The 12,455-nt window shown below is 51.9% G+C and overlaps 1 protein-coding gene across 7 annotated transcripts in view; it reads left to right on the top strand.

The window, feature by feature from the left end:
• The first annotated feature begins 1,149 nt into the window (after nucleotides 1–1,149).
• Nucleotides 1,150–12,455, top strand: part of LOC143436778 (uncharacterized) — a 31,495-nt gene continuing 20,189 nt past the window's right edge. For 3 of the 7 annotated variants that reach the window (XM_076921175.1, XM_076921174.1, XM_076921176.1), the window contains exons 1-6: nucleotides 1,159–1,262; nucleotides 3,868–3,961; nucleotides 4,186–4,907; nucleotides 6,553–6,664; nucleotides 10,207–10,280; nucleotides 10,382–10,554. In XM_076921175.1, the coding sequence (XP_076777290.1) occupies nucleotides 4,883–4,907; nucleotides 6,553–6,664; nucleotides 10,207–10,280; nucleotides 10,382–10,554 (384 nt within the window). In that variant the 5' untranslated portion in view covers nucleotides 1,159–1,262; nucleotides 3,868–3,961; nucleotides 4,186–4,882. Of the gene's footprint in view, nucleotides 1,263–3,867; nucleotides 3,962–4,185; nucleotides 4,908–6,552; nucleotides 6,665–10,017; nucleotides 10,099–10,206; nucleotides 10,281–10,337; nucleotides 10,555–12,455 lie in introns of all 7 variants that reach the window. The other 4 variants (XM_076921172.1, XM_076921173.1, XM_076921177.1 and 1 more) reach the window with 3 other exon arrangements.

The following is a 12,455-nucleotide window of genomic DNA, read 5'->3' as shown; positions in this document are numbered from 1 at the left end:
CTCAATCATTCTCGCTCCTTTTCTGTCACCAGACGCTTCTTCTTTGGACTCACAGTTGCCACCCACCTGTCACCCTAAGATAGATCCTTCGTCCCTTTCAACAGCATTTTGACCTTTGCGAGGGGACATTTGATTGACGTGTTGCCCACTTTGCCACTTAGGGTAGGGCAGAGCAGCCGGGGGTACCACCTGTTAGGGATTAGTTCTCCTGTGCCAAGTCTCAGTGCGTACGCAGCCAGCAGCTATGCGCCATAGCAACATGTGTCACTGTCTGTCTGCTTGGGCTGCGGAGGGGGGGGGGGTGCACCTTTCAAAGAGTGGGGAATCAACCCGATTTGGGGGTGTACTCTAAGCATTAACACACAGGACCCTATTTTCACTAATGAAGTCCTTTTCTAAGGGGGGCACAGTTGCGTCTATATTCACACTACACTCCGGGTTGCTGGGTACCCCCTTAACGGGCAGAAATGGATCCTCGGGAAAAGGAATGAATAGCGCAAGGTTTTTGGTGCACAGGTTGTTTCTTCCATAAAGCCCAGGACTAAAAATCAAGGTCCTTTTGACTCAAAGATGCCAAATTTCCCGTATCAAGATAGTGCGTCAGAATCAGGGTGCTCTGTGTGTGTGTGTGGGTGGGGGGGGTGTGACAGCCTCGGTCTAACGTTTGGGAATCAATTATTTTATCTGGTTTTTTTTTTTTTTTTTTAAATTTTCCAGTGCAATTAGGAAAAAACAACGCTCTCCTTTCCTAAGCCCGAGCCTCTGACTGATGTTCTGAAAACCCAGGCAAGCCATCTGCCGATCCCCGGTACCCCACCTTTATTCTTGTCTGCCTGAGAACAATCACCAGTTGGGGTTATTTCTCCCCAGATTGTGTCTACAAATCGCCCTTCCATCCACAATTAGGGCTCATGTAGGGAAAAATCACCAGCGACCATAGGGTGTTGGTCATGGCGGCCAGGGGCACTGCGGCAGATTTTTTTTTCCTTCGTTCTTTGCTGCAGTCTGGGTGCGGCTACAGCAATTTGTCATAGAATCCGGGGGGCTCATTTTTCCGGCCAATCACTTTTAGAGAAATGAGCGCATTGCAGCAGAATGCGCTGACGTCAAAGACCACCCCTTCTGCGCCTTTATATAAACCCCACCCAGCCAGCCCCTAGCGCAGAAGACGAAGAGCTGGAATAGAGCTCGCCTCGGCTCTGCTGGCCTTGGCTGCAGCTCTTCCAGAGACCCGGGGCGTCCACAGAAGAAGCTCTTACCTGGTGAGTGGTTGGCCATCCTTTGCCTAGAAGGATGCGCAAAAATGAAGACGACATCTCCTTCTGGCTTCGGCTCTGTCCTCCTGGACATGCCGAAAGGCCAGTGCTGGGGACCTTCTCCCAAAGGCAGCCCCTTAATTAGCCTGGTCCCCAGCATCCGACACGAAATTCTGTCAGGAAAAGAATCCTCAGGCACATTTTCCTTTGGGGGGGGGGGGGTCCACTAGGGCTTTTTTCTCACTTGAGAGTGGGCTGCGTAGCAAAGACCCTAATTAAGAAAAACGGCAATAATGAGATATTTGCCCCCCAAATCCAGTGTATTTTTGTTTCTGGGGTCTAAAAACCTGATTTTGGCGGTTCAAAGCCCCCTTTAGAACCACATTAATGGTGGGAGACATGGCGGCGATGCATCCTGCAAGCCCCTTAAAATAGGGAGGGGAGGTACCTGAAAAGAGGGGTCTTGAGCCATCTTTTTCTCCCAGCCATTAGCAAGGTTCTCGGTGGATCGTGGGCGTAAGATTTAGAGGTTCACGTTCACCAGCAATTCCGAATCCCGATACGTGGGTTTAGTATAGACCTGACCTCAGGAAAAATATAGGGGGAAAAAAATGTAACCATTACAATCCGATTTCTGACGCAGCCACTTTAACAGCGGAAAGAGATGATGTCAAAGGCAAATCTTCCCGGAGACCCCCAGACCACATAGGAAAGGCTGCAGTCGACGCTAGGGTCAAGGAATCGGGGGCGCAGGGAGAATAGATGTGGGAGGTGGGCTGACGTAGGAAAAAAAACCATGTCCTTGCGTCTCATAGGAAGGAAAAGAGAAATGCGCAAAAGGGGGTGTGTGGAGGTGGGGGGGTGAGCTATTGGGAATTTGGAGGCAGGGCTCTTTTCAGCATTGCGCATTATGGCTGCGGCAGGATTCTGACGTGTTGAAGGCTTCTGACTTTTGGTAAATCACCTTTTGCCGTTTCCTTTGTCCCTGTCAAGCCCCCCCCCCGGCCACCCCCTCCTCATCCTAGGCTGGCTGGTGGGGGGGGGGGCGCCTGTGGGCTGCTACGTGGCAGGTTTCTAGAATGTTCTATTGATGGCCGCAAGAGGGCGCTGGTGGCACTGCGGAATTTTGGGGGGCGGGGTGGGGAGGGGAGAGGAGGTGGCCTTTGTTCTGTAGGAGGGGGTCGAGCACGAGAAGGGCTGCGGGACCGTGGGTTCCATTTACCTAAGGGCAAATGTTAGTAGATACATGGATTCACTGAGGTGCGCTTGCAGGACTTACACAGGTCAGAGATGGCGTCATCTGCAGTGGCTGCATGATTTAGGGTGTCGTGGACGCAGATTAATTTATTTTCATTGATTTTTGTTTTCTGGGGGTCTTAGAAAGGTGTGGCTTTTTGAGGAAGAATAATTACAAAAATGTTAATTAGGCGTCATCCCTAAGGGTCTTGAGAGTTGACGTGGCAAAGGGGGGGGGTCAAGGTTTTGGGGAGAAGGGTGTTGATGGGGGGGTGAGGTAGGGTGGTCTGCCTTTATTTTGTCATAGCTGAAGACCTCAAAAATGAGTGTTGCGTATTAAGAACTGAGTCTTTAAATTTTAATTATGTTTAATTGGATTTATTAATGGTAGGGGCAGCGTTCTGCTTTTACTTATCAGGAGTAGAATTGTGGTCTGGGGGCAGCCCCTTACTGCAGGGTCTTTATCGTGGTGGCTTTGGTGCAAGGCGGCTCCTAGACGCTTGTGTGTGTGCTGCGTCATGTCTGGAAAATGGCTCTGGCTAGTGGTATCTGGGAGAGGCGATGGGGGTGCATAGCGACCCTTAAAGATGGCTGGCGTGGGCTATGCCCCCCTCCCTTAAGCCTGAAACCTGTTGGGCACCCTCCCCCCTCCTACGTCAGTCTAGCTCTAGCAGCTGCGCCCTGGCGCTGGTGGGGGGGGTGCCTCAGGTGGTTGGGCTATTGAAGTCTTGGTGCGGGCTGAGCGCCCCCTAGCGGTCTTTATGTGCAAATGGTTCTTGGCCCGCCAGACTAGCGCTAGAGTTGCGCATGCGCACACAGCTAACACTTGTGACCTGTCAATCAATTCATCTGTACCCCTCCCATTGCTGTCCTCCCCTCCCATTTCTCCTCCTACTTCTCCTCCCATTTCTACTTTCCCTCCTCCCCCTCCCATTTCTTTTCTCCCTCCTTCCCCCTCCCATTTTTTCTCCCTCCTCCCCCTCCCATTTCATCTCTCCCTCTTTCCCCTCCCACTTCTCCTCTATCTTCCCCCTCCCATTTTTCCTCTCTTTCTCCTCCCACTTCTCCCTCCTCCCTCCTCCTTTCTCCCCCGCCCCTACCCATTTCCCTCAATTCCTCTTACCCCTCCCTTCTTCCTCCTTTCTCCTCCCGCCCCTACCCATTTCCCTCATTCCTCTTACCCCTCCCTTCTCTTCCTCCCCTCCACCCCATCCCTGCTTCTGCTCCCTGATCCCTCCCACCCCTCCCTCTTTCCCCCTAAGCCTTCCCCTCCCTTCTCTTCTCTTTCAGTTGCCCCCTCCTTCTCTCTGCAGTTCTTGTGCTGGCCGTTAGAGGTCCTCAAGGTGGTTTCTAACAACCCCCTCCCATATCATAGGCTCTCTCTTCAGGGATGACATCATCGGCTCACACCAGTCTTCCAGGACCACCTTCTGGATGCTCAAGTACCTGCTTCGCACCTCTGCCTCCTGGTACCACAGCCACTCCCTCAAGTTGCTTGCATGCTATATGGCCTGTGGGCTCCTCCTGCCCATTCCCCATTCATTACCCCCAGACCCATTAGCCATTAAAGACAACTTAAAATGTTAAATAATTAGCTGTAATTGTAATTAGTTGTAATTAATTAACTTAAATTTTAATTAATACCTATACCTGGGCATTTAATAAATTCTCTAACCTTTGGTTATTTGTACAGGAGCATGGATTCCAGGAACCTGCTAGCATACAGAACAACTTCTTGTGGACCCCCCTGGATCAGGACAGCGAGGGACAAGTGACAAAGAGGATCACCAGTGTCCAGCTAGTCTCTCTCTGGGGTTCAAACCTTGAACCAGTGCCCTAGTGAGGGGGCACTGGCCATGACCCTTGACCTTTGCTCTGCTTGTGTCTTGAGTCTGAGCCCTTTCCTGTACATCTGTGCTTGTGTTCATCTGCTAGTGAACTGGAGTGCTTCCCTCCCCGAAGGGGGGTCGTCCCTTGTGACTGACCATGTTGTCCTAACAATGTCCTGAGCAGAAGGGTCCCTTTGGGAACCTCTCAGGAGGGGGGGGCCTGGGTCGGGGGCGACCAGCATCTTGCTGGCAACTCTGTGGGTGGGGTGGGGTGGGGTGGGGGTGGGTGCTTCCTTCTGGAATGAGCATGCGGCTGACCCCCAAAGGCATGTCCCCTCCCCCTCCACCCACCTTCTTGGAGATGTCCCTTCCTTTTGGGGTAATGGGGACATTAGGAGCAACCTCCTAGGGCTGTTGTGAGGATTAAATGAACTACAGCAGCCTGAGGCTGGGCTGGGCAGAAACCTCAGCACATGTTTGTTGAAAGGTTTGCAGGTGGATCTAGTCCCCAACTCACGGTCTCATGTGCCTCATCTATTCTCCTGCAGACCTGGAGCCCCTATGCCCAGGGCTCTCCTTGCTCCAGGTAGGGGCTCCTAAAGACAACAGGTCGTCCGGGAGACTTTGAGTAAGGACATGAGTAATGTGTGTGGCCATTTCCAGAGCACTTTCTACGCGATGTGACCGTGTTATTCCTATGTAATTCATGTGTGTCGAGGGGGTAGCCTCGTGTCTAGAGAGGGATGAATTGGCATTGGGTTGTTTTTTTGTTTGTTTGTTTGTTTGTTTTCCATGAGTTTTAAAGAGGTAGGTGGGAAAAGGAACTGGGATTGCCCAGCCTCACTCACGAGTGAGGCTGAACTTAAATTCACACGGAGGACACTGAACTCTTGCCACATTGGGTAAGAAGAGAAGGGGTCAAAGTTGGACATGGGTGCCATTGTGGCGACCCCTGATGGTCCAATCCCCTGTCCTCCACCTAAAGTTCTTCAATTCATATCAAACATTTCACCATGGGAAATCCTAGTTTCCCACGGGTGGTCCTGGGGAGTTGCTGGGGGTGGGGGGGCGTGGCCCAAGTCTGGTAGCATGTACTGACCTCACCTCTTAGTAATGGTGTGACCTCAAACAAGTCATTTAGCTTCCATGTTTCAGTTCCTTTCACACCTAAATAGGCTTTTTTTCTTTTTTTAAAAAAAAAAGGAGGAATAAAAAGTGGGGGGTGGGGGGAGGTGGGGGGCTGGGGGGTGGGAGGAAACCTGTTTATCTACCCCACAGAGTGCTTCTGAAGACCAAACGACGTAACTCACAAGAAAGTGCCTTGTAAATCGCCAAGAAATTGCAAAATACTTACTAACCAATAAGGCTGTCCCTACTACTCACCAACCAGCCCTAGTCTCTCATAACAGTGAGCACCCAGTAGGTGCTGGGTGTCTTTGTGCTCAATAAATAATTTCCAGAATTAAAAAAAAAATTCATTCAACAAACATTTTCTGAGATGCTGACCATGTGCCCCGTGCATCAGGCTATGGCTGAGGTACAAAGATAATGAGAGCAGTCTCTTTGGGAGGGTAATTAGGACCCTCATTTTTACCAGCACTTTCTTTGGTGGCCTTTTAAACCAACCAGTTTTGTCCAGACAAGACAAGACCAAAAAAAAAAAAAAAAAAAAAAAAAAAAAAAAGGGTTGCTTTAGGGAAGACTGGCTTGGAGTGGACAATAGTGTCCAGGCCTCTGAAAAGAGCTGATTGGATTATGAGGCAAATGGTAGCAGGAGAACCACGTAGGAGCAGACAAATGCTGTGGGCGGAGACCCCACTCTGAGCTCATTCAGGCTAATTGGAGGGACCCTTTCCGCCTTGCAGAGTGGCCAGGGTCTCTCACTACTGCCTGCTCCGTCCGCAGTACTGCTCTGTGCACATGGAGACTGGAGCTACCCTGGTCCCTCTCTTGCAATTGTCCATTCATTTGATGCTCACAACTTCCTGTCCTGATCCAGGGCCGGCCTGCCGTCACGCAGGGAAGCAGAGGTCGCCAAGTGGTTTCTGATGGGGCCCCCACATATCGTTAGCCTCATGGTCTCTTCAGTTTTAGTAGCAGTGGACATGTACCTGTTTCCAGCCTGCACCTCCAGTTCCTCTCTGGACTCCTGACTCCACTGTGCTCACCTGGAGTCCCGCCTCCCCCTGTCTTCCTTCCTTGCCACTCCAGTGTCTGTCTTTCCTTCACAGCCCGGCTTCTCGAGGCCTGTCTACACTCGCTGCTTTCCTTCCTCACCTCCAATTTCCCCTCCAACCCACTGCTTCCTGACTCGCTCTTCTCCATCGAACGGCTCTCGCTCAGGTAAAGACTTTTCTGTAGCTTGACCCTTGGCACGATTCCAGCCTGGCTGGACACAAGGACACATGCATCTCCATTCCTGCTGTTCCATGGCTTCACGGCTCTGGTTCCCTTCTATTTCCACATTACTGGCTTCATGGACACAACTTTTCTCACTTTCCCTGGGAACTTAACATTCTTAGTCCTCTCAGTTTCCCAAACCTGCCTCAGGCTACCCAGCTTCCAGGGCTGCCTAGAGCACTCTGGGGTTGGTGGTCTGGGTTCAGGTCCTAGGAAAAGGTGGGACCACGGTCTAGGTCAGTTCTTCCAAGCTACCTTGGTTAAAACAGGGTTAATGGTCTTCAGCTGGGAGGCCAGGTGAGCTCCACCAGGTAAGACTGCAGACTCCTTAGCTGAGGGATTGGAAGGGAAACCAATTAGGTGCCCCTGAGCAAATGTAATTTGGGTCACAATTAAGTTTTCTCAAAGTTAGGTTCCCACAGAGAAGACCAAAGAGCAGGGGTGGGGGTGGGGGGGTTGGCTGGGTGGGGGCAGGTGAGCATTAGAGACAGCAAAGGCAAGGAAAGGGGATTTAGAAAATACCCACCCAAACCTCAACTAGGGAAAGTTTTCCTCCTAGGTTAGCCTGGGCTTAGGGGAGAAAAACCAGAAGGAAGCTTTTAAGTTGATTACCCAGTGACACATCCCAGGAAGCCTCGATATCACATAGCCCCACTGAAGGGTTTTGAGTTCCTCTCCTGAGGTTTAAGCTATGCACCACTTGCCCCTTCCCTAATGCCTCCCTGGACTGGTGATTAAGTCCCGATGGTACAGGAAGGGGAAGGGTCTCAAGGAATGTCCAGCTCACGGGACAGAGCCACCCCTGGCCCCCCCCCCCCCCCAGCTGCTTTTTTTTCCTTTTTTTTTCCAGTTCTATTCTACTTGTTGCCCTTTCTCCTTAATGAACACGGGGCTAATCTTGGGCCTTGTGGAAGGAAGAGGCTGCAGTGCTAATGAGGTCGCTGCTGGGCTCCGATAGCCATCTCATAAAGGAGCCCTCTTTGTCTGCAAAGGAACAACACTATTTATCATAATGAGGGCTGAGCTGGTGGCTGAGGGGTAGGAGGGCCTTGGATTCTTAAGGCCCTCTTTAATGTCCCTGTTGTAGATTTCCCTCCTCCTTGAAGCCCTGGTCAGTCCCAGTGCAAGACCCATTGAACGGGGTTGGAAGTTGAAGGTAGCTTTGAGTCAAGGAGCTACAAGAACTTCCTAAGGGCCACAGTCATTCCTTGTCACCTAGACTCCTGCTAGTTCCCCAGTTAACAAACCAGGTGAAGGGGACTCCCTTCACCCATTTTCCTCAGTGGGTCCAGAACAGCACCATGCTAGACTTGAAGTTAAAGCACTAGGACAGAGTTGAGGCCTAGGGAAGTAGAAACCACTCGAGGCCCGCTGTCCACAGTGCACAGTCATTCATAGAGGCTTCCACTCTCTGCAGCGCCCCTTGTCTCAAATATCTATCGATAATATTTACATTGAAATCATAGGTCCCTGAAGCCACTTCTGACACTCAAGGAGTAGCTAAAAAACTAGGGAACGTGCAGAGGGCCTTTGTTCAGTATTTTACAGTTTTAGGTCATCAGGCCTCCCAACTTAGCCTTGAGCAATTCAAACAAGACCCCTCCCTCACAACTCCCCCACCTCCTCCTCTACCATCTCAGCCCTTGATGTTCTGAAAGGCAGGAAGCCTGTAAGTAGGACTCCAGGTAACTGCTTCCTGGAGCACAGTTTGCTTTTCACCCCTTAGTCCACTTCCTGGGACACTCGAGGGTGCCTCTGCCCACCAGTGGGTATAACAGTCCTCCTCCCCTTTCAGTCCAGGCATCTAAGCTGGCTTTAAGAGTAGTTGACCCACAGGCCCAGAGCATTTTGGGTACTCAGTATCTATGGGATCAAGCAGGAAGCTACTGAGATGAGGCCAAGGAGGGGGAGGGAGAAGGCAGGAAAAGAACCAGTCCCCCAATTCTTCTGAGAACAACTTTTTTCTGCCTTTATTACCCATTCCTCCCCCTCCATTCTCTGTCTCAGCCTCCCTCTGTTTGTCTCCCTCCCTCTCCCAATTGGATCTGGCCCCTTTTGGGGTGCCCCTAGGCCACCCACTCCTCCTCTGGGTGTCCCAGCACCAACCCGGTAAATAGTGGGGCTCAGTAAGAGTATGTGGGATGATGTATGGTGGGACAGGCGGACGAATGGATGGGTTCAACTGCCACACCTGGGCAGCTAAGGGTCAGGGGGAGTGGGGGGGGGGTTCAAGGTACTTGGGAACCTGTAGCCACCTGCCCTAGTCTCAGCCCCCTTTGAGGGGTTCTATGGTTGCGCCCTGCATTCGTCCGCGCGTTTACTCTGTCATCCACAGTTGATCCTAACTGAGCGTGCCCATGGTCCTGGCCCTGGGCTTGGCACCTGCCACCTAGCTTGTCCCTTGATGGCCTCTGCTTCCCAGGGAGGGCAAGCTGGGGGGTTGTCTGGGAGCCAGAGCAGTGGTCTCTGGCTCCGTAGAGAGCATTCAGAGGGCATGGGGTGGGCCTGGTTTGCCTGCCCACCCCCAGGGCCTTGCCCCCCTCTCTGCCTCCCTCCCCATTCATGGCTGAGTATGGGCTATTGGCCCTGCAGCTTAGAGCTGAGGTTAGATCCGAGGAACAGCTGTGATGTGCCTGTCCTGGCCACACAGGTCTCCCTCTTGAGGGTGATGGATGGGGGTCTGAGGCTTTTGGACCCTTTCCACAGTTTGTTCCTCCCCTTGGGACACAGTCCAGCCTTTTTGTCCCCAAATATGGCTGATGACTGTGTCCCATGATAGGAGCCTTTAGAGAGCATGTGCAGGCCCCGCCTCTGCCTGGCTGCCCACCTGCTCTTCTCTACCTACTGGGTTCCCCCCCCCCCCCGCCCTCCGCCCCCCCAACCCCCCCCCCCCCCGCTTCTACAGTGCCGGGGTTCATCACCCACTTGATATCTGCTTGCATAGCCTTTTTTCATAGTGTCTCCCCTAACACCTACCTTTTGCTTCAGTGTCCCTGGGTGCATCCTATGCCAACCTCTCCCACGGGTTTCAGCCATTCCTACCTCTGCTTTACAGTCTGGCTTCTCTTGCTAAGTCCATACTGTGGCTAACCTGGTCCACCTGCTCCCCTTAGCCTTGCTACCAGGTCCCCATCCCTTTGTGGTCCGCTCTCCCCCCCGCCCCCCCGACTTCCGCCTCCCCAAACTCACCTCAGTTGCCAACAGCCTCCCTGGTGCCTGTTGGACAATCCCTTGCTGGTTTTTCTTCTCCTGTGGGCCTAGTTTCCAGGGGCTGAGTGACCAGGGTCTTAAAACAGGTTTATGACTTGACTTGCTGGCTCTGGAGATCCTGGTGTCGTCTTCGTCGAACTCGAACTCGTAGTCGTCGTCCTTTCCTGGTGGGTGTTTACCACACTTAACCACCACGGTGTCCTTGAGAGTCCATGGCTCCGCCCTCCTAGGCCCCTTGCTGACCATTTGGTGTTGTTTTGGGGGCTACTATCCAGGCCTGTCGCGTCTTCCTGTGCCATTTCCTGTTGTGCTCAGGTTCCACGAGCTGCCCATCTCCACAGAAGAGCAGGTGAGGCCGCTGCGTGTCTTCATGCGTGTGAGTACAGGTGGTTTTTCTTTCTTTCAGGGTGTTCACTTGTAGGAATTCTAATTTTTTGCCTTTCCTCAAAGCTGGCATTGCCCACCGGCCATGCCGGCTGAAGAAGAGAAGACTGAGGACCCCAGGACACCCAGCGCAAGGACCCCAGGATGCCCAGCGCGAGGACCCCAGGATGCCCAGCGCGAGGACCCCAGGATGCCCAGCGCGAGGACCCCACGGCACGTTTCGACCATCCTGGATTGGGGTAAGTCTCTTGCGCCGACAAACACAACTTTGTTAGAATTCACTGACATTACATCTTCACTCAAGAAGGATACACGGGGAGGGTGCAGCTCACCACGCTTCTCACATTCACCTCGGAACCTGGATGCCTGAACGCTGCCTGGAGCTGAGACTGTTGCCACGAGACAGCACGTGTGGGAGTCCATCCTGGCCCCTGTCTAGCAGGGAACCAGAGAAGGTAAGTGGGGGTAGGGCACATATAGTCTACACTCAGAAACACAGTAGGCACACAGTCAATCCGACTATGTTCGTGATATGAATTGACAGGCACTTGGCCTTGTCCGACCACCAGCTCCAGCCTTGTCTCATTCGGAGATAGGGACACAGGTGGCTATCCACTCTTGGTGGGGAGACATTTCTCTCCACCAGCCATGGCAACGCTGTTTATTACTTAGACAATTTCAGCCTTGCATACATACATGGAGCTTTGACAATGCCGTCTAATGAGATGGTAATTCTGAGCGAGGTTGTCTTTCTTTTCCTCACCCTTGACATTGCTTTGAGACAGGAATATGGTGGAGAAGACACAGAAGACTTCATCATGTGTTCGCTGGTTTTTGAACCACAAAGAATGGTTCACTTATTCAAGATATATATATATATTCGTAGAGTCATTGGAGGCTTGTATGTGTTAGGGGAGGGGGTAGGACCAGGCTTTACACAAAGGGTTGAAGGGTCAGGTGAGAAGGGAAGGCATTAAGGTGACTTAATGAGGAGAGTCCTTATGCTTCGCCCTGCTTTAGGTGGTGTGAGACACTGGGGTACTTTGACTGGGTCCAGGTCTGACCTTGGCCTAGTTGCTATCCTTTGATACTTTGAACTTCATGCCACTGCCTCAAGATTCCTCCCAACATGTTCACCTGCATGGAGGCCTTGCCTTTTCCATGATATCTCTGCTTTTGGATGCAGCTTCCATGATACTCTCATTAAACGAGAGAGATTTATAGGTGGCCCCTCTACAGCTCCGCCTTTTCCCCTCTGAAGTGGAAATGGGATTGGGGATCTTATTATCAAACAAAACCTAATTCATGAGGGGGCCAAGCACCCAGGCCTGGCCTTTGCCTGCCTGTTTTCCCCTCTCTAGAGAGCTCAGCAGGCTGTAAGGAGGAGGGAGTGTGTGCCTAAAGCACCTGGAAGGCTCTGTCTTGTGACATTTACTCCGTAGCTGGCATTTACTGAGCAACCTGCAAACACAGTGACGTGGCTAGGGAGGAGGGCTAGGAGGGGCCTCAGGGCAGGATACTAGCTCCCAGGGGCATCAAATCCCGAGCTTAGACAAAGCCACTGGGTAGGTAGTCTGAGCTGAGCCACGGGCTTGCAGCTCTGAGTTTGTTCATTAGGGGCAGCCGAGAACTTGGGAGGTAGACTGAGCCAAGGGGTTAGGCTAGGTTAAGAGGAGGCCGAACAGACCCAACCATGAGACCAATATGCCCACTTATCCCAGAATACTCCCCACACTCTGCAGTCAGCCCCACATACCCTCCCAGGGTTTAAGAACAGGCTTTTCATGAAGGTACAGTTTGATTGATGTCAGGAGTTGTGGAAGCTAAATCTCAGGCAGATACGTCTTTGGTAGATTTTGTGTGACATTAGGTTAAAGAAGCAAGAGTATACTAGGCTCTCAATTACTATACAATCAACTAGCCCCTCGGGTGAGAGTCTTAGGAACTGCCAAGATGCTGGGACTTGTGAGAATCAAAAGACATGATAGCTTTCTGTAAAATTCTTTTTGATGCTTTGGACAAGGCCTAAGTCATGAAGGGGGAAATGAGGCCCAAATTGCCTAGACAGCAGGCACAGGGATCTTGTCACCTGGTGGGAAGATGGGAGGTGGTCTCTGGTCATTTACCATGGTGATAGGAG

Source organism: Arvicanthis niloticus, chromosome 23 (assembly GCF_011762505.2).
Source record: "Arvicanthis niloticus isolate mArvNil1 chromosome 23, mArvNil1.pat.X, whole genome shotgun sequence".
NCBI classification, from domain to species: domain Eukaryota; kingdom Metazoa; phylum Chordata; class Mammalia; order Rodentia; family Muridae; genus Arvicanthis; species Arvicanthis niloticus.
This window is presented reverse-complemented; position numbering and strand designations above follow the sequence as displayed.